Raw genomic sequence first — 27,302 nt, 5'->3', positions numbered from 1 at the left:
AATTTTTTTAACTTTGTTGTTCGGTAGGATTTGTCATGGGAAAACCGTTAAAATTTTGATCAGATATATGTATTTAATTTGGGACCATTTTTGTAATTGTTTTTTAGGACCTTTTTTGTACACAAATTCTGCCACATGACTACATATGTCATGTATTTTTGCCACAAGGACTAAATCGATATATATTTTCTACCATAGGGACGGTTTCTATAATGAATGTCTGGCACATGGACCATTTTGTAAAGATATTAAGCCATAAGGACTGTTTTGTAATGTATTTCTACCATAAGAACAATTTTATATATATATTATGCCATAGACTATTTCTATAATGTATTTCTGCCATAGGGACCATTTTGTAAAGATATTATGGCATAGGGAGTGTTTCTGTAATGTAATTCTGCAACAGGGAATATTTTGTAAAGATACTATGCCATATGGACTATTTATGTAATGGATTTTCTGACAAAGGGATCGTTTATGTAAATATTTTATGACACATGGACTGTTTTTTGTAAAGTAATTCGATCACATGGATGACTTCTATAATAATTTCCAGTATACGGACAATTTATGTAATTGTTTTTCAACCACATGGACGATTTTTGCAATTTTTTCTACCACAGGGACCATTTCCGTTATTGTTATGGGATCATTTATGTAATATTTTCCTGCCATAATGACCATCTCTATAATAATTCTCAACTATAAGATCTAAAATCGACATGTTATACCATATACAACATGTTACCAAATTATCATCACTGCACGGTAAACTATGAAATAAAATCAAACTTTTATTTTTTATGAATTGCTAATGCATTAAATATAAAAAAACAACATGATACTAGAAAGTTACAACAACACCAAAATCTTAACATCTTCTTTTGAAATATAAAACCTTTGCTGGCCTTTTTCTTGCTAAGATTTTTAGAAATAGCAATCTACCTGTAAGCATTCTTGGAAGCATTCCACATGGACAAGTGATCACCATGGACAATCTTTATATCATCAACAAGTTTTTCGGATTCTACATGTTCAGACTCGTGTTCAGGATCCAACAGTTATTTAATTTCTTCCTTAAAACTATGATCAATTTCACTAGTTGATGATGTGTTTCCTTCTTCAACAGGAACACATTTAAAACTTTCCTTCTCGATTTCTCCTTCGGAACAATAATTAACATTGACAACTCTAAACCAGTGTACCTAAATGCAGAAGCATCAGTAAACACTACAAAAAAAACACACAGAGTTTAACTTTTTGAGCTAAACATGCTACACAAATTACTTTAAGGGTATGACTGTAATTTACCACCAAGTTGAGTAAGACGTTGTAGCTAGAATGAGTCAGCAAATACACCAGAGGGTAGTCTCTTAATAACCCTGGCCTTACAGGAGAGTGATGGGAGATTAGATAAAACTTCTTGATGGTTTTCAATTTTCATGGAAGATGTTAGACGCCTGTGAGAACCTTCACCAATTAAATTTCGCCTTGGATCAAATTGTGTTTAGTTTGCAACATTAAACACGAGCCATGGGGAAGGTCATTGGTTATGAAATCCTGGAAAATACGATTCTAATCTCAGTTCCTGAAGTTCAGTGGCATCCATAAATTAATCAATTGAAGTCTTGAATATATTAAAGATAAAACTATGTATTTATAAATTCATAAATTATAAGAACAAGAACAAGTCTTTGATAAATGTTGTATCTGAACCTTGACAGTTTCTACGATAAATTCATCAACTGAAGCTTTCTTAATGAGTTGTACAACACCGATTCAGACAAGCAAAGAAATATGATAGACAATGAACATAAATCATAAATCCAAGAACTCGGTTTGTTAAAAAAACAAGTTGAATTGAAATCAAGGAATGTGAAGTACCTCATCTGCATTGTTGTCGACAATCACTTTAATCCTCACAACCTCGCCAAAAATCAGGATTCCTCTTCGATTTCATCGGTCAAGCTTTCACAACTCCATAATTGTAATTGTTAATTGATGGTTACTCACATTAAGGTCTTGATGTTCTTCATCTCTAGGAAAAGCTAATTCCATCTGATCACATCCAGAACACTTAATCAATTTACAAGAGAATATCAAGCGATTAAAGTAATGAAAGGGTAAACGACTAATAACGGCGGTGCGGCTTACCGGTGGTGGTAGCCAATACAGGGCTGAGAGGGAAGAAGGTGATAGAGGCCGGAAGATGGGAGGGAGGGATGGAGCTCAATTTTTGGCGATGGAGAAAATTGGTTCTAGGATAGCTGATCGATCACGACTTCACTGAGGGATTAGATTTTCCCCTAAAATGATTAACAATTCTAGCAAACGGTATGACAATAAATCCAGCAGACTTCTAAACAGATAGGGCACAACAAGAATTTTTATTAGCATGTAATGTCAAATGTATCTTCAATAATTAGGTTATAACCCGTGTACACACGGTTGATGAAGTAAAATAACATTGAAACTTTAAAAAACACGTTAATTACAGATTTGCAAACATTTATTAATTTTTATAGATCTTTTGCACATTGAATACCACCTCATCGCAGAAGTACCAAATTGTGTTTACATAAAAAATGATAGTTTCCAAGGAGAATACAAGCCGGTCACACAATTACCAAACGCTTGAAGACATGAAATTATGGGTGTTATTATGTAGGCTTTTAAGGGGTAAAATGATAAATAAGGTTCCCAAAACCAAAAACAAAGTCATTGTGATTATGATGCTTAAATTACCATGCCAACGTTATGAACAATAGATCAGTGAAAATGGAGAAAATATGAATAAATATGATTCAAAACTAATAAATTAAGTAACATCCAATAGTAGATTGATATAAAATAACATAATGAATGTGCTTTAAAAGTCGTAATCAATAATCATAGATGTGAAAACAGTTATTTTCACATAAAGTGTGTTGTTTTGTCCGTAATTACTAAAAACCACCTTATACCAATCATTTTGTAACTTCAAAATTGAACACGTGTGTTACATGGTTTAGAATTCAAAAAAAATATCTAGAAAAATAAAATCGTAGTATTGAAAATATTATTCTGTTAAGTATATAATCGGTACATCATCTTCCTCCCTTGAATAAATAAATATACAAATACTACCCTCTAATTACTTGAAATGACTAAGATGCCCATTATCATAAAGATAGTAATTCACAACGCATACGTAACAACTTGAAAGTGATCTCACTCATTCTTTTGCCTACATACCACTGTCAACAAAAAAAACCTTGAATTCCCTAAACTTATAACGTTTTAAGATCTTATCGAAAACCAAAAATACATTCATTTAATTTATTAAAAAAATAATAATAAAAAATAAAAAATAAAAAATTAACCAATTCTCAGCCAAAACCAAAAATACATTCATTTAAATTAAAAAATAAAACTAACCAATTCTCCGGCTAATGAACTCCAAAAAGGTAAGATATTTGTAATAGTAATAGTAATATTTAAATAAACAAAATAACAAATATAAGTCAAACTCATATAAACAAAACACCAAATTAGCAATAACTCACTGTGATCAAATATCCACCTTTAAAAAGTCATAGAATGGTAATTACAATTTGTGTAGAAATGATAAAAATTGCAAAAAGCTATAAAAAAAATTAAAAACCAAAAGATTAACATGAGTGTCATTGAGCATAATTTTGCTCTCTTGCATACAAATACGATCAGTTGTAGGATATTGAGCCGTATTAGATACAAAATATTAAAAAAAAATATATAAATAGGAAAAATAATTAACCGTGATTGTTTAATTTTGAAATGGCATGTTGCCCATAAGAATAACACTACATGGAACCATTTCTTAAAATCAAGAGCATTTATGCGGAGAAGAAAAGCAGAAGAAAAAGTCAAATTACATATTCTCAAGGAGCTATTTTGTAGCACCTGGTTCTTGGTACGTATTCTTTTATTAATTCTTTAAATGTTTTGCAATTTTGGCCTTGGACTCGGCGAGTCGAAGGACTGACTCGCCGAGTAGAAGCGGGAAGGAACGCGGGGTTTAAGTGATGGACTCGCCGAGTCGGGTCCCGGACTCGGCGAGTAGCTGCTGTCTGGACAAAAACCCTAATCCAGGGGTTTGCACCCTATTTAAACGACCTTATGCAGCCTCCATCACCCCCTTTATGCTCCCAAACACTTCTCATCGAAACCCTAGCCGTTTGTGCTTTGTTGAGGCCATTTTTGGTGTTCTTGTGGGGTTGTAAAGCTTGGAAGGAAGAAAGGAGCTTGGAACTTGAGTTGGGGACAGTAGATCCAGGGAGTTTACTTCATTTTCAACAACTTCAAGGTATAATGCCACTGTCTTGACTCATCTATGTGTTTATTCACCTTTAACTTGGGATTTCTTTGGATTGCTAAGTCATGTTTCGATATTGGGAGTGTGGGGTGGGTTTTGACTTCAGATCTGGGCCTTAAGAGGGGCTTCATGGCATAAAGGTGCCAACTTTAGGGCCATGAAAGCCCCATGCACATTGTAGGACACTTTATGTGGATTTTTGAGCTAAAAACCCCATGCATGTGCATCAAGTTTGGAACTTTACGTATGAAGTGGACATTAGGAGGCCAGATCTATGGTTTTGGTGTGTTAGATCTCATTTAAATCAACTGTATGGAATTGGTCAAGACTGGACTCGGCGAGTCCAAGGCAATCTCCTTAGAACTCGGCGAGTTGTTCATCAACTCGACGAGTTGAGGACAGATCTTATTCATCAGATGAAGGTGAACTCGACGAGTTGTTCATCAACTCGGCGAGTCGGATGAGTTTTCATGTGGCGTTCGAATGAGAAAAGAACTCGCCGAGTTGACGGCTCAACTCGACGAGTAGGGTCACGGATGAGGACGAGTAGAGAGTGATGGACTCGGCGAGTTGACGGAGGATTTCCGGAGCAGCAGCAGACGGAGGTTTCCCACACAGATTATCAGCAGCGACTTGTACGAGGTGAATTACCTTCCAGTAGGGGTGGGTCTAAGGCCACAATGTCGGCCCACCAATGAGGAGTATTTAGAAGATGATTGTCTTTGTGATAATTATATTGGTCTGGTTATGTGTTTGGTTATGAGTTATATATGTATGATATGTTACGTGCATGATAGGGATAGTTTCCCTGATAGTGGTCCTTAGGACCGAGGGGTAGGTCAATACCCGGATATGCCTGACTGTATGCTTATATTTTGTTGATTGTATGCTAGTGGTAGGGGTGGAATAGTCCTCAGTTACCGGTTGAAAGATACCGATGAATGGTTACTGGTTGAAAGATACCGATGATGATTACCGGTTGAAAGATACCGACGATGACTACCGGTTGAAAGATACCGAGGATTTGTGTGGTATCTGGTATGATGGGGGAACTCACTAAGCTTTGTGCTTACGGTTTCAGTTTTTGGTTTCAGGTACCTCTTCGTCTAAGGGGAAGGAGCCGGCGGCGTAGCATGGCATCACACACACATATGATTTTCCGCACGGAGTTTTCTGGGATTGTACTCTGATATGATATTTGTTTATGTTGTGGGTTTCAAACATGATACTTGGTTTTATGAGATGACGTGTTTATACAATATTTTCTAGTGAATGTTTTATGAGTTAAATTAATTAAAAATGAAATTTTTGGGCTTGAATTTTGGGATGTTACAAGTTGGTATCAGAGCCCTGGTTTGAGGGATTCGGATACACCCTCGGGGGTGTCTGGACTCAAACTGAGGGGCTAAAAGATTTTTGCAAGAAAACGGTTTTCTGAGAATTGCATGCGACCGGCCGGGCTCAAGTAAGTTTTCCCCAAGATACCCATACTATTTATGTTATGCTATATGGTTTTGATTCAGAAAAATTGCATGCTAGAATAGGACTAAGGATCTAGGAAGATGCCTTGTGTGCCTGATATATGATTCTGAGAATTGCATGCTAGTTAGGGCTAAGGATCTAGGAGGATGCCTTATATGCCTGTTGTATGAGCTGTATGCTAGGATTGTTTAGTCAGCAGTAGGATGGCCTGTATAGGTTATGCCTGATTTGGTTACTCGATGCGCGAATGCTGCTTGCTTTGTGCTAAGGGGGTCCTGGCTATTTCCAACTAACTAAGGAGCGGATATGTAACAGTATCTACAAGTTAGTTAGGGGGAAGTAGTAGGGACTCCTAGTGCAGCTGATGGCGGAAGGTAGGTCGGAGAATTCCCTAGGGAAGCCTAGGATAAGGTCAGTGGAAAGGGTATCGGTAAAAGGGACTTGGTGAAGTCGAAGCAATCCTTGAGGAAAGTACATGTAGATGTGGAAGGTAGTATGGGCTCGTACTACTGAAAGCAGAGGACCCGTACTCGAATCAAGGAGGGCATAGATGGAACCAGGAACCTTGGAGAGTGTGTTAGATCTCCCGGGAATATATATGATCCTGACATTTATGGGTGTATTTTCAGCATGGTGACCACACGACATGGAGCAGGAGGTTCCGAATCAGGATCAGGATCGGGCTCGGGTGCGGGGTCCGAGCAGGTTGATGACGGGCTGCGCGAGTTCATCGCGTCGGAGATCACGAGAGGTATCCTTGAGTCGACCCCTATCATTTTCGGGTCGATCAAGGAAGGGATTGTTGAGCTGATGGAGGATCGCCTCCGAGCATTCAGGAGTGATATGGCGTCTAGCCAGGTGGGTACGCGCACACTGTCCTTCAAGGACTTTCGAGGGAGTGGTGCGTCAGATTTCCATGGGGCGAAAGACCCCATTGCTGCCAGGAGATGGATCGCAGACATTAAGTCTGCGCAGCTGACGAGCTACTGCCCGGAGGGGTCGAAGGTGAGATATGCAGCAGGATGCTTGAGGGACAGGGCCAGAGATTGGTGGGAGTCTGTTGGTGACTCATTGGGGGCCTCGGCTGTTGAGGCTATGACCTGGTCGGACTTTGTGACCAGATTCAGGGCGGAGTTTGCGCCAGCTGTGGAGCTTCAACGGCTGGCCAAGGAGTTCTTGGATATGAGGCAGACTACGGAGACTGTGGCGGAGATCACCGCCAAGTTCCGGGAGAGGGCATTGCTGGTGCCCCAGTATGAGGGAGATGAGGATATGAGGAGGACCCGCTACCACGACATGCTACGAGATGACATTTGGGAGCACGTTAGTTTTTCAGCTTGCCCTACCTTGGATTCCATGATTGCCAGGGCTAGGGAGAGGGAGATTGATCTGGAGCACATCCAAAAGAGGAAGGCGGTGGATGGGCTGACGACTGGGGCTTCGGGGAAGAAGCCCAAGGGATCTGATGGTAGGCCGAAAGGCCAGGCAGGACGGGACCGCTGTGGGAAATGCGGTCGGTCACACGAGGGAGCTTGTCGCACTGGGCCGGGTTCGGGCTGCTATAAGTGCAGCAAGGATGGGTATTTTGGCAGGGATTGTACTGCCCCCGCCCCCACGGTACAGGTGACAGACCTGATTTCCTTCCATTGCAATCAGAGGGGCCACAAAAGGGCCAATTGCCCGAGATTAACAGCAGCGTCAGCAGCAGCGCCAGCAGCGGCGCCGGTCTCAGCGACGACGCAGGTTGCGGATGGCCGGAAGGTCAAGCCAGAGGCTCCAGTGGTGCGGAGCCGAGCATTTCAGCTGACAGCTGAGGAGGCACGCGCTGCACTTGATGTAGTGACGGGTATGATTCCTTTCTTATGCTTATACGTTATGGCGCTGTGATTTTGATATATTATGTATGTGCATTGTTTAGGATCGTTCCATGTGAACGACATCCCAGTACAGGTATTGTTTGATTCGGGTGCTACCCGATCGTTTGTTTCTCTTGCGCTCAACAAGAGATTTTCCGAGTCTTCGGGCATGTTGGATTGCCCTCTAGAGGTAGAGATTGCGGATGACCGATCGGTGTGAGCTTCGACGGTATTCCGAGATTGTGTGCTGAGATTATTCGAGGAGCGTTACCTGGTGGATCTGGTTCCCATACCTTTGGGGGGGGGGGGGGGGACAAGATTATTATCGGTATGGATTGGCTAAGCCCCAATGGGGCAGTGATCGACTGCACACAGCAGTTGCTGCGGATCAGGACCCCAAGTGGGGGAGAGCTGGTGATTCAGGGCGAGAGGCCGCAGCAAGGACCAGCTTTATGTTCGACAACGAGAGCGAGGCATTACCTGCAACAGGGTTGCGCAGGTTATGTCACCTATGTTACGGATACCCGGGAGGTGGGTAGGGCGACGGCGGGCGATGTGCCCGTGGTACGAGAGTTTGCGGACGTATTCCCCGAGGAGTTGCCTAGGATACCTCCGGAGCGACAGGTGGAGTTCAGGATCGACCTAGTCCCTGGTGCGGCTCCGATAGCCAAGGCACCGTATCGGTTGGCTCCTCCTGAGATGCAGGAGTTGTCTACACAGCTGCAGGAGCTGTTGGACAAGGGTTTTATTAGACCGAGCAGTTCACCCTGGGGAGCCCCGATTCTGTTTGTGAAAAAGAAGGACGGGTCGCATCGGATGTGTATAGATTATAAGGAGCTGAATAAGGTAACGGTGAAGAACCGCTACCCACTCCCGAGGATTGATGACCTCTTTGACCAGCTACAGGGAGCATCTTGGTTCTCTAAGATTGATTTGCGTTCAGGGTATCACCAGATGAGGGTCAGAGAGGAGGATGTGTAGAAGATTGCGTTTCAGACGCGTTATGGCCACTATGAGTTTGTGGTGATGCCATTCGGGCTCACCAATGCTCCTGCCGCGTTCATGGATCTCATGAACCGCGTGTGTAGACCGATGTTAGACCGGTCTGTGATAGTATTTATCGATGATATCTTGGTTTACTCCAAGACGCGAGAGCAGCATGAGGAGCATCTGCGGGAGGTTCTGGAGACTTTGAGGAGGGAGAACTTGTATGCTAAGTTCTCCAAGTGCGAGTTCTGGTTGCGCGAGGTGCAGTTTCTTGGGCACCTTGTCAACCAAAACGGGATTTCGGTAGATCCGGCCAAAGTGGAGGCCGTGATGAGATGGAAGGTTCCGAGGTCTCCATCTGAGATTCGGAGTTTCCTGGGATTAGCAGGCTACTATCGAAGATTCATCCAGGATTTCTCCAAGATAGCCTTACCCCTGACCAGGCTAACGAGGAAGGTCGTGGTCTTTCGTTGGGGGCCTGAGCAGCAGGCTGCATTCGAGACACTGAGACGGAGATTGTGCGAGGCGCCAATCTTAGCCCTGCCGGAGGGCATGGAGGATCTCGTCGTGTACTGTGATGCGTCCATCTCGGGCTTGGGCGCAGTATTGATGCAGAGGGGGCATGTTATCGCTTACGCTTCGAGGCAGCTGAAGCCTCATGAGGCGAACTACCCGACGCATGATTTGGAGCTGGGGGCTGTTGTGTTCGCCCTCAAGATTTGACGTCATTACCTCTATAGGGTTCGTTGTACGATTTACACGGACCACAAGAGCCTGAGGTATCTCATGGATCAGCCGAATCTGAACATGAGGCAGCGTCGGTGGTTGGACGTGGTAAAGGATTACGATTGCGAGATCCTTTACCACCCGGGGAAGGCCAATGTCGTGGCCGATGCACTTAGCCGCAAGGCAGCGCCGATCAGGGATATCTGTCTGAGGATGACAGTGGCGACTCCGCTTTTGGAGCGGATCCGGGAGGCTCAGCAGGAGGCTATGAAGGAGGAACATCAAAAGAGTGAGCGGATTGTGGGGCAGGTTTCCTCCTTCGACTATGATAGCCGAGGGTTATTGACGCTTCACCGTAGGGTGTGGGTCCCTTATCATGGAGGCGCACAAATCCCGATTCTCTATTCATCCCGGGGCGACGAAGATGTATAGAGATCTTCGTCTGGACTATTGGTGGCCCTGCATAAAGCAGGATGTGGCATGGTACGTGGAGCGGTGCTTGACCTGCAGGAAGGTCAAGGCCGAGCATCAGAGACCACACGGCAAGATGTAGCCGTTGGATATTCCGCTATGGAAATGGGAAGACATCACGATGGATTTTATCACCAAGCTTCCCAGGACCGCGCGGGGAGTGGATTCGATCTGGGTCATCGTCGATCGATTGACCAAGAGCGCCCACTTTATCCCGATTCAGGAGAGCATCTCGGCCGAGAAATTGGCCGATATCTATATCAGGGAGGTGGTGGCGTGGCACGGAGTGCCAGTTTCGGTGATTTCGGATAAGGATGTGCGATTCACGTCCAGGTTTTGGAAGAAATTCCACGACGAGTTGGGTACTCGTCTGCATTTCAGCACCGCCTTTCACCCGCAGACGGATGGCCAGAGCGAGCGGACCATCCAGACTCTGGAGGACATGCTGCGGGCATGTGTTTTAGACTTTGGAGGTAGCTGGGATACCTACCTTCCGTTGGCGGAGTTCTCGTATAATAATAGCTATCATGCGAGTATCGACTGTCCTCCCTTCGAGATGTTGTACGGGAGGAGGTGCAGGACCCCGATATGCTGGGGCGGGGTTGGCCAGAGGGTCATGGGGAGCACCGAAGTAGTGCTCAGGACGATAGAGAAGATTCAGCAGGTCCGGAGCAAGCTTCAGACTGCTCAGATTCGGCAGAAAAGTTATGCCGATAAGCGTCGATCAGACCTGGAGTTCCAGGTCGGGGATATGGTTCTCCTGAAAGTGTCGCCTTGGAAAGGCGTCATTCGATTCAGGAAGCGGGGCAAGTTGGGCCCAAGGTACATTGGACCCTTCAGGGTTGCATCCCGGGTGGGCAAGGTGGCGTACAAGCTGGACCCGCCAGCCGAACTCAGTCAGATACACAACACTTTCCACGTCTCTCAGCTGCGGAAGTGCCTGGTGGACGACTCAGCAGTGGTACCCTTGGAGGACATTCAGGTTGATGACAGCCTGAATTACATCGAGCGGTCTGTAGCGATCCTCGACCGGAAGTCGAAGGATCTGAGGAACAAGAGAGTGGAACTCGTGAAGGTGCAATGGCAGCACCGGAAGGGGTCGGAGTGGACTTGGGAGCCGATGGATGAGATGATGGAGCATTACCCCGAGCTGTTTCAGGAGCAAGCAGCAGACTTCGAGGACGAAGTCTAAAATAAGTGGGGGAGATTTGTAGCACCTGGTTCTTGGTACGTATTCTTTTATTAATTCTTTAAATGTTTTGCAATTTTGGCCTTGGACTCGGCGAGTCGAAGGACTGACTCGCTGAGTAGAAGCGAGAAGGAACGCGGGGTTTAAGTGATGGATTCGCCGAGTCGGGTCCCGGACTCGGCGAGTAGCTGCTGTCTGGACAAAAACCCTAATCCAGGGGTTTGCACCCTATTTAAACGACCTTATGCAGCCTCCATCACCCCCTTTATGCTCCCAAACACTTCTCATCGAAACCCTAGCCGTTTGTGCTTTGTTGAGGCCATTTTTGGTGTTCTTGTGGGGTTGTAAAGCTTGGAAGGAAGAAAGGAGCTTAGAACTTGAGTTGGGGACAGTAGATCCAGGGAGTTTACTTCATTTTCAGCAACTTCAAGGTATAATGCCCCTGTCTTGACTCATCTATGTGTTTATTCACCTTTAACTTGGGATTTCTTTGGATTGCTAAGTCATGTTTCGATATTGGGAGTGTGGGGTGGGTTTTGACTTCAGATCTGGGCCTTAAGAGGGGCTTCATGGCATAAAGGTGCCAACTTTAGGGCCATGAAAGCCCCATGCACATTGTAGGACACTTTATGTGGATTTTTGAGCTAAAAACCCCATGCATGTGCATCAAGTTTGGAACTTTACGTATAAAGTGGACATTAGGAGGCCAGATCTATGGTTTTGGTGTGTTAGATCTCATTTAAATAAACTGTATGGAATTGGTCATTTTACCCTAAGTATAGAGATCAATTTATAAATGAGTGTTTGTGGGGCTTGTAGCCGTAGGATTTCCGAAGCAGCAGCAGACGGAGGTTTCCCACACAGATTATCAGCAGCGACTTGTACGAGGTGAGTTACCTTCCAGTAGGGGTGGGTCTAAGGCCACAATGCCGGCCCACCAATGAGGAGTATTTAGAAGATGATTGTCTTTGTGATAATTATCTTAGTCTGGTTATGTGTTTGGTTATGAGTTATATATGTATGCTATGTTACGGGCATGATAGGGATAGTTTCCCTGATAGTGGTCCTTAGGACCGAGGGGTAGGTCAGTACCCGGATATGCTTGACTGTATGCTTATATTTTGTTGATTGTATGCTAGTGGTAGGGGGTGGAATAGTCCCCAGTTACCGGTTGAAAGATATCGATGAATGGTTACTGGTTGAAAGATACCGATGATGATTACCGGTTGAAAGATACCGACGATGACTACCGGTTGAAAGATACCGAGGATTTGTGTGGTATGTGGTATGATGGGGGAACTCACTAAGCTTTGTGCTTACGGTTTTAGTTTTTGGTTTCAGGTACCTCTTCGTCTAAGGGGAAGGAGCCGGCGGCGTAGCATGGCATCACACACACATATGATTTTCCGCACGGAGTTTTCTGGGATTGTACTCTGATATGATATTTGTTTATGTTGTGGGTTTCAAACATGATACTTGGTTTTATGAGATGACGTGTTTATACAATATTTTCTAGTGAATGTTTTATGAGTTAAATTAATTAAAAATGAAATTTTTGGGCTTGAATTTTGGGACGTTACATATTTAATATTCAAATCTTTATGAGGATCATCAATAGCTTCATTATATTTAATCAAGAACTGGAGTGCAAATCAACTATAAGTACAATGAAGGAAATATCCATACCATTAAACCTTGAAACTTAAATATTATGCACTAAAAAACTATTGAATTATTAAGCTTAGTTCATGTAATAGCTTCAAGACAGTTATTAAAAATAAAAATGCTTAGAACATGGTTTATTAGTTTCACATAAAGATAGGAAGCTCGGTAATTTACAGATAAGACAGGCGCCGAAGAAAATGGCCTTTGAGATCCCTAAATGAAGTACAGTCGGCTGGGAATAAAAGCAAATGAAAATAGGATGTTATACTAAAAAAAATTAATGCAAATACATCACTATTTTTGACTTTAAACTCAATCTTTTATAATTTTATTAACATCCCTTAAGTTGTGACCATGACAATGGTTTATAATTATGTTAAAACACGTGAATAATATTCAACAAATTGTGTTTGTGCAGATTTTCAAGGTTGGTTGAATGATTGCTGCAAATTTAACGATATGGAAGGTAGATATTTTGACTTTTCCATTAACTAATGCCCATATGAACAATATTTTTCATCCCCTTCCATCTGCACCCTTCATATTCTCCCATTAACTTATCCTCTTGTAATCCTTCTTTATTTTTGTAATTATACTTGTAATTAGGAAATCTCTTGCTAATTGTGGGACTCAATATACCAGTTTGTGTATATTATTATTAACATATCTTACATAACTGAAAAACAAAAAGTGTTCCAATTTGAAAACAAACAAATGAATTTAAATGTATAGATCCAGAATATAGACAAAAAAATCATAATAAATGTCAATCGTTCAAACATATATTAAAAAAAATCACAAAAAGGAAACCAAACCTAATCAAGACCACAACAGATCAACACCATTTCAATGAACGAAAAGGCAACAAAACCATTTCAATGAACTAAAAGGCAACATAAAAAAAATGACAACTATAGAATCACACAAGAACCAAGGGCAAAACCGTCCATCAGGTCAAAAAAAACTCACCAACAGCTAGAAGAAAGTAAGAGCAAACCAACAAATGTACATCCCATGAAATATTTAGCAATAACACCTGTGAAGATTAACCATAACCACCCTCAACATAAGCATACAAGACACAAGGGCAAAACTGTCACTAACATGCTTAAAGTAATGATAAAATAAATGAAATAGGATGTTTAGTAATAAAATGCTATTTTTGGGTGGCATCAAACAATTTCACATTTATTTTAATTTTTACTTATTAAAGCATTGGAGTTTAAAAGTAAAATGCTATTTTTGGGTGGCAGATTTCAACATATACCCAATTATAACATTGTACCTTAAAAGTAGAATGCTATTTTTTGGGTGTCAAGAAATAACCAATTATACACATACATCTTAATATTTATTATCTTTCAAGAAATATCTAATTATAGACATATATCTTAAACCAAAAGTAACTAATAGATAAGGTATGAAAGTACATCTGAAAGTTCTTTTTTTTAATTGCTTTTAAATAACTTAAGCTTATTATTGTTTTTAGGGATTATACTGTTCCTTGATGCAATTACTTGAGGTTGGTTTTTTTCATGCATTACAGAGGTTTTGTTATATTTGTTTGTTTTATTTTTTTTCTTATTAAAGCATCGTACTTTCAATGTACAATGTTAAATTGGCGTAAAAAATAGGACATTGTTACTTTATTTATGTACAGTAATTTAACTTGACTTTTTTTTATGAAGAGGTTTTTTTTTAAACTAAATTGAAAATGCCCCCTTCGGGTTTTTGAAGTCCAGTTGTCTCCAAAGACAGACGATTCTAACCTTGATGGTGTACTCATCTTTGAAGAGATCCATGTCTTTAAGGAGAGTGATACTTTTTGAATCCATTAATCTATAGTTAGAAGTAACAATTTATTAGAAAAGGCAATGTGGTAGATCATAGATGTGTATTTTCATTCCAGATGCATTCCTCTTGGTTATGTGTGTTATTATAGAGATGGTTAGCTTCAAGATAAAACAAAATTTTCAAGGCATGTGAATTCATAAGTCATATATGTCAAATAAATATATGCATAGGTAAATACCAACATATTAACATGTATTAGCATGGAAAATATCTCAAAGAATTTTACAAAATAGGCAAGTTGTTGACAAATAATCAAATGTTTTGCTTCCATTTTCTTATTCTTGATTAAATCCCATGGTTATTTGTATACACTTTTAATCTTTATCTTTTACTGTATTTGGGTTTTCCTTTTCCCTGAATGGGAATTGGAATATTTGTTTAGTTTACTTGATAAGAAGCATGAAAACCTTTCAGTATTTTAAGAAAATTTAGAAAATCATTAAAAAACATGAAAAAACCGTGAATTTGTAAAACCATTAATCTACGAGCTTAAAATCTTACTCAGACATCTCATCAAACAGTTAATCTACGAACTTAATTTATAGAATATTTACACAGACATAAAACATACTAAATAAATGTTAGCAGTAAGAAGGGTCGAACTCACCACCTAAAATCCCATAAAAAAGATGAATTTACAAAAATTTAAATCCCAATTCCAAAAAACTCTGGAACAAAATTGGTAAATTAAAGAAAGATCGAACCTATAAAAAAGCAATAATGGTGACTTTAGGTGAATTGGATTCCTTCTGGGTGGGGGAAACGAACTCTGAAACAGATCATCCCAACACATTCCAAAGACAAATATATAGATCAATTACTTACAGAACTATCACACTATTGAATGAGAAATTTATCTTACCTATTTCACACCATTGCAGTCGATAATAGATCTGGATTTCATTCTCATTATCAGCAAAAGAAAAAAAAACAAACCTGAGATATAAAAAAAATCAAACGTGAGATATCACAAAAAAAGAAAAACTGAACCTGATCCAAGAAAAACACATCAATTTATGTTTAAAAATGTTCTAGCCGATACATCAAACAAAACACATCGAACCTAGTTCAAGCAACACAAATCAATTTAGGGATAAAAACCGAAAATAAAAATAAAAATTTGAACCTGGTTCAAGTTATGAACTACATGAGAGCGAAAAAAAACCCATCTCAAAGCCATCATAGATGGTCATCGAAGAGCAGACGAAAACATAATGCTAAATTTGTGTGAATTTGTTTAGAAATGCAATTGACATCCTTAATCATTAGGCAATTCTAATAAAAAGGGGAAATTAGAAATCAGGATCCCTAATTTGTTGCCTAAAATCTCTTAGCTGATTTATAGGGATATTAATTGGGATATTAGATTGGTAAACATACGTATTTGAAACTGAGAGGGTGAAGATGAGCGGAAACAGAGATCGAAGCTGGGCGGGAAAACCAGTCAAAGATTTTATGTGGTAGTGACACGTGTCATAGTTGTGGCTTAAAAAAGTGTCATGTGACGTTTAAAGGAGGTTTTTTGTTCGGGTGTCAAACCAACAAATAAAGGGGTATAATAATATTGATAGAGTTCAAATCACTGCTATTTCATATACTAAAGATAGTATAGAGTAAGCAGGGTCGGTCCACAGGAACACGAGACTTCTTATCTTGCCAAATTCTCACACATAATACAAATGGTATTAAAGTGGGGGATTGTGTTTGAACTAGACTTAAACTTCATAAATAAACAAAGTTGATAATAAAATTCAATAAAAATAAATGCATTTCCGATTCTGATTCTTATATATGTATTATGTTGAAAGATACAATTGAACTATGATCATGTCCAATCTAGGTTGGTAATTTAGATACTAATAAGCTCTAGTATCCAAGTTGACAAAAGTGTTTTATTCAAAACATGTTCTTCAAATAAAACTTCATTTAATTGGTTTAACTCAAATAAGTTCTTTCATTAACCCATGAAATGACTTTAAGATCTTGCAACAATCACCAACAATGTTCAACTTTCCTCTTAGGCTTGGGAATATGAACATTTAATCTTTGATTACACTTATTTTGATTTATTTATAACCAATTAAGTGTGTATTACTAACATCAATTCATAAAACATATATGAATTTTACAATTTGATTAACTAGATTGATAAGAATCTTACTTCATTGATCAAGTGAAAAAGAAAACAAATCAAACATATGATTAAGATCAAATCAAAGATTACTAGATTTAAACACAAATCAAGTTCAAATTATAAACTAACAACACATACTAAGAATTCAGAACCGGAAATGATAATAGAAACTAGCCACACATAATTAAACTACAATCCAAACAAGTTATGAAATTCAAATTGACTTACAAAGATGAAATCAAAAAGTTGCAAAATGTTCTTCTTCTTTCAAGAACTCCCAAAGTGCAGAGAATATACTAGCTTCTATGATGTTTTGTTGGGTGTTTGGTGTCTTTATTCTTCTTCCAAGCCAATCCTTTTATATCCTCCTAAAGCAAAAGGTGTTGTTATTTTTATTCATACTTAGGTGTCATGCCTCCCCTAATCACCAAAAGGAGCCTCAAATTCGGCTGTCAAAGTTGCCAAAAGATTCCCACTAGACACCCAATAATAGAGGCCAAATAAGAAATCCCGTTTTTGCCCTTGCAGAAATGTCACGCGGGCCGCGTGGGTTTCTTACGCGGGCCGCGTGTGAGTGGCTGATTAGGCCTTCTTCAATTGTTGGGCCTGTATTGCTTAGTCCACTAGCCCAGGTCGAGTCTGATCAGCTTTTAGCCCGTTTTTCTTCAAGTTTTCTTCAATTTTAGCCCAATTTCATCATTGCCTTCCAAAACCAATCGTTTCCCAAAAGTCCCGAACACTCCCGCTCCTCTAGTCTCCAAAAAATCTGCAATAATGCTCAAGAAACTAGAAAACACCCGGTAAAGGAGTAAAACAATAAAAAGGGAAAATATGCATGAAGATTAACTAAATAATATGATTTTAACTAAGAATAAACTATGAAAAGAAGTAATAAAAATGAACTATCAAATCACCCCAAGCTTGAACCTTACTTGTCCTCAAGTAAGACAAGACTAAAATGAACTTGGGACGAACTACCCTAAAAATAAAAAGAATGGATAGAACCATGGAACCTGTTCAACGTTAGTCAACATGGTCAGAATTGATCTCGCTGCTATCCCACAACTTTTTCATCCGATGACAATGGGACCATAAACCACAGCTACGACAACTCCTCTAGGTGAGTAAGGAGGGATGGTCAGTCGCAGCCTCAATGGAACATGCATATAATGAAGAACATCTGTAGTAGGGAGAAAGCAACTGGATGGGCTCGTGTGGAGCTCTTCTTTTAAGTGTACACTCTGATCTCACATTTTTTGGCTACTCTCATGTGTAATTGGGTTTTAATCGCTCGGGCACCGTTGTAGGAATCGGTTCACTTAGTGTTGGCCCAAACCTCCCGTAGTATCCGACTCAACAGTCTCCCTAACATCACCAATTTGCGAAGAAACAACTCGATCTATATACAATAAAACAAACCTATACAAATGAATATCGAATGCCGGGTGACCAAAATGTTGGAAAATTGTTCAATAATTGAACCGGTCACCTATTTAAGATAGTTGCAACTGGAAATTCGCCTGCTATTAATATATATTTTTTTTATTTTTTTTTAAAAGAAAACCCTTTGACTCAAAATTTGGTTCTCAAAAGTGTGTAAGTGGAACCGAAAGGGTAGTAATATAATCCGAATGGTCTAAGTGTGAAAATGACCATTTGTGGAGCATAAAGATGTAATGTAAGCTCCTTTTCAAACTTGCAAATTTTCAAAAGTAATGAAAATGTCCATATGTGGACTAAAAGACTCTCTAAAATCCTAAGAAAATCGCAAAAAGATATGGTGATGTAAAGAGACCGGATATGGATTCTACTCGGGGACAAGCACCAATGCTTCATCCTAACAGTTCAAACATGATCAAGTGTGATCCTCTCAGCGGTAGTGACCGCAAGGCTAAGAACATACATTGCTATAGTATATCCTACAGTTGTTAGTATTGTATGCATAGTTCTTCATGAAACTACCTGGCCATGATCACTTACCCCTTTAAGCTACCAGCATCTGATCCCAAGTATGAAATCCTAAACTGCAGCTAGTGGTCCCGGTTCGATGGTTGAGATAGCAACAAGATCCTGGACCAATAATGATACAATAACTGTGAACCTGTTCCAGTGCATCCAAGAGAGGTGAGAATAAACAGAAAACAAAAATGCATGAATGTTAATGCCCTAAGCTAAATGTTATGCAAATAAAAAGTGGAAAAGAAGAAAATAAAATATTTTTGGAATTTTATATAAATAAAAAAAATGGATGAAAATTAGCTTAAAACTAAAATGTTATGCAACCTAGCTAAAACAATGCATAAAAAGTTAAAAGTAAAAGGAAATACCCCACCCCAAGCTTAGAATTAAGCATTGTCCTCAATGCTTGGGGCGAGGCTACAGTACCTAAACCGGGGGATCGGGCGGCGGAAAGTGTCCGCTGCGGTAGTGGTAGTCCCACATATCTTGGACCTGTCGGGAAGTTTGTGGGAAGGACTGCTCCAATCTTTCAACACGGGATGCCACATTCTGGATTGCGCGTGTGTTCTCCTGCGTCTGAGTGTCTATTCGCTGGACCGTTGAGAACATTGTGGCAAATTGGTCGAAGAATGTTAGGGGGAAATATTGTGGCATCTCGTGTCCCCCCTGCGGCTGTGGCTGGTACTGATGTTGGTCATGTTGTGGAGGCTGGAAGTCGTCATCGCGATCTAATTGGGGAGGGTAGTCGGGTGGAATAACCCACCGTTCGGGGTTGGTTATTTCGAATGACCCTATATAATAATGAGGGAGTATGAGATACGGCTGACCAGCATAAATCCAGGTATGACCAATTACCGAATCCTGGATGATTTGCATGCGTCTGAGTGCGTTTATATCAAGGATAGATGGACCGGGTGCCTTCTCGAATGGGAGGGTGGTTAGATTAAGTTGAAGTGGTGGTCGAGAGGTGATTAGGGTGATCAGTCCCCCAATGAAAATGTCCCCGGTGTCCAATGTAGCTATATTGTAGCACTTTGCTAAAAAGAATGATGCAAAATCTGGTCGAGGGCCATTTTCTTGAGTCATGCACCAAATGAAAAATAATTCAGCTTTGGAAATTTGGCCCACTTCGGAGCGGGCAAAAATGGTGCATGATAAGACTCGATGTGCCAAGCGCAAGCATGGGTGAATGATTGAAGAGGCCTTTGATGAAGATGATGAGTATCTTGGCTCGTGAGTGATTTGTTGCCAAAAATGATGCTCGTGGAAGTTTTCGGGCCATGGCTCTGCTTGGGGGTAAGTGTTGTCCACCTGGGTCCCCATTAGAGCATTGATGACCCGGAATGGCAATGATCTTCTGTCGCCCAACATTTGAAAAGATATGGAATCCGTTTCATCATTTATGGTAAATGTTGAAAGGAATTCCAAGGTGGGTTCAATATATGTAGCACTTCGGTTGTATAGGAATTGACCCCACCCGATGTTTTCAAATAGTGCTTGGACCCCCTCAAGCACCCCGAGTTCCTCAAAAGAACCTCTATGGAGGAACTTTGTTGATTTGACTTGGCGTTTATTTGAGGTGAGGAAATCATATGTTTTTCGTTCCTCACGATTTGCCAAGCGAAATGGGGGGTCCTTGGATCCACCTTTTGTTGAGGTAGACCCTGTTCCTATTTTAGAACGCTTAGACATGGATTCGGTACAAAATATTGGCAACAATAATAATTATCAATCCAAACCAAAGACCTCACGAGCACAATTCCACAATTCCACTAGCAAATTGGTACTTAAACAAACAAATATTCAAGTAAAGGGAACGAAGTTACCCAATTTGGTTATTCCGGGACGAATGGTGGAAGCGGGATTATTGCCTCAAAGAAAATTTTTCAAACCACCCCAAGCTTAAGATTTTTCTCCATGTATGAAGCTTGAATGAGTATAACTTCCCCAAGAATGAGTTTCAACTTGATTTTCCGGCGATTTGAGTGGCGGCACTTGGAACCGGGTGGAAATTTTTGGTGAGCTTTCTTATAAAAATTGGTATGGGTTGAAAGCTCTTGAGAGGAGAAACAAAACCCCGTGCTCGGAATCTCCAATGGTGGCCGGAGTTGGCCGGAAAATGAGGTTGAAGGTGGTGGTGGGTGGTGGTGGCGCCCAGTAATCCGGCCATAGATCGGACCGGATTTTTGGTGGGGTTTGTAGAGCTTCAAAAATGGTGAAGAATGGAAGTGGTTTCACGGAATTCCGACCGGCGGTTTGATGGGAAATCGAGTTTTTGTTTGGGGCTTCAATGGAGGTTAGGTGTTTTTGGGAGAGATGAGAGAAGAAGGTGGAGTCTCTTAGGTTTAGAATGAAGAAGAAGGATGTTGAAGGTGGTCAAGAGAGGTCAAACCCGGTCAAACCATTTAACCTCTTGGTCAACAAAAGTCAAAGCAGTCAAAATCTCAAGAAAATCAGCCAAACGAACAACACGCGGGCAGGGCGCGGGCCGCGTGCTGGCCGCGGGTATCTGCTCGACTGGCTTCTGTTCTAGGCGCGGGTGAGGATCGGATCGCGTGTATGGCCGCGGGTGCTGAACGAGTGGTTTTTTTTTATTTCGTCTACGCGGGCTAGGCGCGGGTCGTGGGCTAGGCCGCGTCTAGTCTTCCTGATTGAGCCTGATTTGGCTGATACACTCGGGCGATCACGCGGGTCGCGGGTAGAAGAAATTTTATTATTATTATTATTATTATTTTTTTGAAAAAGAAAACAAAGAAAATAAAAATAAGAATTGACAAAAATACCCCCGGGTTGCCTCCCGGTTAGCCGCCCTTTTTTAACGTCGTTGGCTCGACTTGGACCCCAATTATTTATCAATCTTGGTATTTTGGATCCATCACTTCCTCCACCTCTTCATTCTTGACTTGAAATCCTTCATAATAAGGCTTCAATCGGTGACCATTTACCTTGAAAATCTTCCCGGTTTTCTCACTTGTAATTTCTATTGCACCATGCTCAAAGACATTAGTGACAACAAATGGTCCCACCCAACGGGACCTTAATTTACCAGGAAACAATTTAAAACGCGAGTGGTAAAGTAGTACCTTTTGACCTTTTTGAAATACCTTGCGTGTTATCATCTTGTCATGGTATGCTTTGGTCTTTTCCTTGTAAAGCATCTCATTCTCATAAGCTTCATTGCGGATTTCTTCAAGTTCTTGTATGTCCAGCTTCCTCTTCTTTCCCGATTCACTTAGATCCATGTTAAACTGCTTGATTGCCCAGTAGGCCCTATGCTCCAACTCAACGGGTAATCGACATGGCTTTCCAAAAACAATGCGGTATGGAGACATTAAAAATTGGAGTTTTGTATGCAGTGCGGTATGCCCACAAAGCATCATCAAGGCGTGTACTCCAGTCTTTCCTTGTATTCATGGTTTTCTCCAAATGCCCTTGATTTGTCGATTGCTCACCTCGGCTTGTCCATTTGTTTGTGGGTGGTATGCTGTGGAAACTTTATGAGTAACACCATATTTCTTCAAGACACTCCCGAGTATACGATTGCAAAAATGTGTACCACGATCACTGATTAAGGCCTTTGGAACACCAAATCTGGAAAAAATGTTAGCCTTCAAGAAATCTATCACAACTTTTGAATCGTTAGTACGGGTAGCTTTTGCTTCCACCCACTTGGAAACATAATCTACAGCCAAAAGAATGTAAATAAAACCCGAAGATGATGGAAAAGGTCCCATAAAATCAATGCCCCAAACATCGAAAATTTCACAAACTAATATGGGATTGAGGGGCATTTGATTCTTTGAGCTTAAAGAGCCCATTTTTTGGCATTTATCACAGCTTGCACAATAGACATAAGAGTCGCGGAAAACACTTGGCCAGTAAAATCCACTCTCTAACACTTTTCTTGCAGTCCTTTGAGGACCAAAATGCCCTCCACAAGCATATGAGTGACAAAATGCTAAGATAGAAGATAACTCATATTGATCCACACATCGTCTGATCATTTGGTCAGCACAATATTTCCACAAGTATGGCTCATCCCATACATACCTCTTGGCTTCTTTCTTGATCTTGTCTTTTTGTCATCGAGTCATATCTGATGGAAATTGATTTGTGACAATGTAGTTCACAATATCGGCATACCACGGGACAACTTTTGCTGAAAATAGGTTTTCATCGGGAAATGCATCATGAATGGGAGTTGAGTCATAAGGAGAAACAATCCTGCTAAGATGATCAGCTACAAGGTTTGACTTTCCACTCTTGTCTTTGATTTCAATGTCAAACTCCTGCAAGAGTAGCACCCATCGAATGAGTCTCGACTTTGAATCCTTCTTTGCAAGTAGATACCTGATAGCTGCATGATCAGAATAAACAATGACTTTAGTACCTAGCAGATATTGACGAAATTTATCTAAAGCAAAAACAATAGACATCAATTCTTTCTCAGTTGTTGAATAGTTGGTTTGTGCATTGTCAAGTGTTTTTGAGGCATAGTAAATGACATTAGGAACTCTATCTTTTCTTTGCCCTAACACTGCACCAACTGCATGATTGCTGGCATCACACATGATTTCAAAAGGCAAACTCCAATCCGGTGATTAAAGTATTGGTGCTGTTATCAACAACTCTTTCAACTGATCAAAAGCTTGCTTGCATTCTTTTGAAAATTTGAATTCTGCATCTTTTTGTAGGAGTTCACACATGGGACGAGATATCTTCGAGAAATCTTTGATAAACCTTCTATAGAATCCTGCATGACCAAGAAATGAGCGTACCTCACGAACACAAGTGGGATAAGGTAAAGACTTTATGACATCTATTTTTGCTTTGTCTACTTCTAGACCCTTAGAAGACACAATGTGACCTAGAATGAGACCTTTGTCAACCATAAAATGACACTTTTCATAATTCAAAACAAGATTGGTCTCAATACATCTTTGCAAAATCTTTTTCAAACTACCCAAACACTCCTGAAAAGAATTACCATAAACTGTGAAGTCGTCCATAAAAACTTCAATGATTTCCTCAACATACTCCAAAAAAATACTTACCATGCACCTTTGAAAAGTGGCTGGAGCATTGCAAAGTCCAAAAGGCATTCGCCTATATGCAAATGTTCCGAAGGGACATGTAAAAGTAGTTTTTTCTTGGTCCTCGGGTGCAACGGGTATTTGATGGAAACCGGAATACCCATCCAAGCAACAATAATGTGTTTTTCCCGCTAGCCTTTCCAACATTTGATCAATGAAGGGAAGTGGGAAATGGTCTTTCCGGGTTGAGGAATTAAGTTTTCTATAATCAATGCAAACTCGCCACCCGTTTTGCACACGGGTGGAGACTAACTCACATTGGTCATTCTTTTTAACAGTAATACCTGTCTTCTTGGGTACAACTTGGACCGGACTTACCCACTTGCTATCCGATATAGGATAGATCATCCACGCATTCAACAACTTTAGAATCTCTTTCTTGACTACCTCCATCATTGGAGGGTTCAAACGCCTTTGAGCTTCTCGGGAAGGCTTGTAGTCTTCTTCCATAAGGATTTTGTGCATGCAAAGTGAAGGACTTAGCCCTTTGATGTCGGATATAGTCCACCCAATAGCTTCCTTATACTCCTTTAAAGTGGTGACAAGCTCTTCTTCTTCTTTTGTTGATAGCTTGGTGGAGATGATTATTGGCAAAGTTTCTTTGTCTTCAAGATATGCGTACTTGAGATGCTCGGGTAAAGTCTTGAGCTCCAATTCCGGTGCCTGCACAATAGAAGGAACAGGTTTCTCATTACATATTGGTATTTTCAGCTTTAGAACATCAAACCTCATTTCTTTCTTCTCATCCATGCAAGACACAGTCTCCATAATCTCTTCATCAATTGTGAATTGATTGGCAAGTTTTTCTACTGTTTCTTTTTGAAGATTCCTGTCTAAAATGAGAGCTAACACATCAAGATTAGATAAATCAAAACATTCTTCTGTCAATGGTTCAATAACATCCACAAAATTCAAAGATGAAACATCACTTGGATATCTCATAGCATCATAGATATTGAAATTGATCACCTCCCCATCAAATTCCATGGACAATGTACCATCATAAACATCAATTTTTGTCCTCGATGTTTTCAAAAAGGTTCTTCCTAGGAGAATTGAACTCAAATTTGGTGAGTCATCATCTTCCATATCAAGGACATAAAAGTCTGCTGGGAACACTAGCTCATTCACTTGGACTAATATATCTTCTAGCACACCTTTTGGATGTACTAAAGATCTATCGGCTAATTGAATGATTACCCCGGTCTTCTTCAATGTGCCAATATTTAAGGTTTTAAAAATGGAAAATGGCAAAAGATTGATAGAAGCTCCAAGGTCTAGCATAGCCCGTGGAACATGAAGATTACCTATTTTGCAAGGTACCGTGAAAACACCCGGATCCTTACATTTTTTAGGTATTCTTTTCTGTAACACTGCAGAGATATTTTCTCCTACTTTAACTGTCTCATTCCCTTTTAGCTTTTTCTTAGATGTGCATAATTCCTTAAGGAATTTAGCATATCTAGGGACTTGTTTGATGGCATCAATAAGAGGAATATTTACCTCAACCTTTCTGAACATCTCCATAATTTCATTGTCTTCCTTCTCACGCTTTGAGTTGCTTAATCTTGTGGGAAATGGGGGAGGAGTGACTTTTGCTTCAATAGGAACTTGTTTTGAAGGTGTTTTCGACTTTTCTTCTTCTTTCTCTAGCTCCCTCTCTTCTTCTTCTTCAACCATTTTAGGACCTTCATATTCTTTTCCATTCCTCAAAGTGATGGCACATGCACTATGTTTTGGATTCTTCTCGGTTTGTGCGGGTAGTTTACCTTGTGACTCCAATTTACTCACGGAAGTGGCGAGTTGAGTCATTTGTTGCTCCAAAGTCTTGATACTCGCCTTAGTCTCATTTTGAAAAGTTTGAGTACTTGCGGCTAAAATTTTAACAATGTCTTCCAAAGACATTCCCGATCCGCTTGAACTACTTCCTTGATGCATGTTTTGAGGTTGGAATTGAGATTGATGAGGAGGTTGAGTTGGCTGGAAATGTGGTTGATTATTCTGTCGGTGATGAGTTTGATTTTGAAATGGGGGTCTTGGTTGATAAGGTGGTGGCCTTGGCTGGAAGTTGGCATTAGGTTGGTACCAATTTGGATCGCTTCTTGGCTGGAAATTTCCTTGTTGTTGACTTGAAAACCCCATAGCTTGAACTGGTTCTATATCTTCTTGTAACATTGGGCACATATCAGTGGGGTGTCCAACTTTTGTACAAATACCTCAAGGTCTAACTGTTGGTGGTTGAATTCCCTTGTCTTTTGCAAGCATCATCACTACTTTAGTCAACTCAGAAAGTTGACTTTCAATTTTTGGGTTGGAAATTTCTTTCACTCCTCTTGGGGTATCACTGTACCATTCTTCTTCTTGGACTGTATGTTTGGACTCTTCCGCCATGTTCTTGATAAGAGTTCTGATTTCTGTTGGAGTCTTATCAGCTATAGATCCACCACTTGATGCATTGAGTAATCTCCTATTCCAAGATGACATCCCTTCACAAAAATACTGCAGCAACTGATACTCTGTAATCCCATGCTTTGGACATCTTGAACATAATTTCTTGAACCGTTCCCAATAAGTATGCAAGGCTTCTCTCTTTTGTTGCTTGATACCAATTATTTCCCTGCGTAAGGATGAAGCTCTCATTTCTGGAAAATATTTATCCAGAAACATCCTTGCAAGTTCATTCCATGTTGTGATTGACCCCGATGGTAAGTCATATAACCACTCCTTTGCTGCATCTTGTAAAGAAAAGGGGAATGCCCTTAACTTGATTTGATCTTCTGTAACTTCATGTGGCTTCATACCCACACAAACAACATGAAATTCCTTAAGGAATTTATGTGGGTCTTCATTTTCAAAACCATGGAATGCGGGTAACAAATGGATAAGTCCAGACTTTAGTTCAAAGTTTATTGCTGCAGGGTAATTTATGCATAAAGGTTGTTGTTTGACATCTTGAGTAGCCCATTGTCTAAAGGTTTGTTCAGGTATTACGGGAGGATTTTGGTTGATATGGTCTCCCATGGTAGAAGTAGGGGTAAAGGTTTCAGATTCGGGTAAAGGTGAAGATGGTGGGGTGGTATTTTTGGATGTTGGTGAAAATGTAGTTGATGGATTTGATGAAGAAACTCCGGATTGTTATTTCTTTAGAAGATTGGTTTGCTTTCTTCTTTGTTTAGCAGATTTTTCTATCTCCAAATCAACTGGTAAAGGTGTACCTGTGCGAAAAGATCTTGGCATAAACGATTAGTACCGTGTCCCCGGCAACGGCGCCAATTTGTTCGGGTGTCAAACCAACAAATAAAGGGGTATAATAATATTGATAGAGTTCAAATCACTGCTATTTCATATACTAAAGATAGTATAGAGTAAGCAGGGTCGGTCCATAGGAACACGGGACTTCTTATCTTGCCAAATTCTCACACATAATACAAATGGTATTAAAGTGGGGGATTGTGTTTGAACTAGACTTAAACTTCATAAATAAAAAAAGTTGATAATAAAATTCAATAAAAAGAAATGCATTTCCGATTCTGATTCTTATATATGTATT

General features: G+C 40.4%; 1 protein-coding gene and 2 long non-coding RNA genes across 4 annotated transcripts; all 3 read right to left on the bottom strand.

Moving 5' to 3' along the window:
• Positions 1 to 708: 708 nt before the first annotated feature.
• On the bottom strand, positions 709 to 2,362 carry LOC145133783 (uncharacterized). 2 transcript variants are annotated; one of them, XR_013718760.1, is made up of 4 exons: positions 2,158 to 2,362; positions 1,888 to 2,061; positions 1,315 to 1,563; positions 709 to 1,233 (listed from the first exon to the last, which is right to left on the bottom strand). It is a non-coding gene; the product is annotated as an uncharacterized LOC145133783 (long non-coding RNA). The 2 variants fall into 2 exon arrangements; XR_013718759.1 differs by having other exon boundaries at positions 709 to 1,208.
• An 11,254-nt stretch (positions 2,363 to 13,616) lies between these two features.
• Positions 13,617 to 17,550, bottom strand: LOC145134722 (uncharacterized). Its single transcript, XR_013719294.1, has 5 exons — positions 16,929 to 17,550; positions 15,429 to 15,502; positions 15,271 to 15,335; positions 14,482 to 14,551; positions 13,617 to 13,748 (listed from the first exon to the last, which is right to left on the bottom strand). It is a non-coding gene; the product is annotated as an uncharacterized LOC145134722 (long non-coding RNA).
• Positions 17,551 to 21,511: 3,961 nt separating this feature from the next.
• Positions 21,512 to 21,991, bottom strand: LOC145130148 (uncharacterized). The gene has a single exon (XM_079064990.1). The coding sequence runs from the start codon at positions 21,989 to 21,991 to the stop codon at positions 21,512 to 21,514; it is 480 nt and encodes a 159-aa protein (XP_078921116.1).
• Positions 21,992 to 27,302: the final 5,311 nt, after the last annotated feature.

This window comes from Lactuca virosa, chromosome 8, assembly GCF_052849685.1.
Source record: "Lactuca virosa cultivar CGN04683 chromosome 8, Lactuca_virosa_CGN04683_v6, whole genome shotgun sequence".
Taxonomy (NCBI): Eukaryota; Viridiplantae; Streptophyta; class Magnoliopsida; order Asterales; family Asteraceae; genus Lactuca; species Lactuca virosa.
The sequence above is the reverse complement of the archived record's forward strand: the minus strand, read 5'-3'. Positions and strand labels throughout refer to the sequence as shown.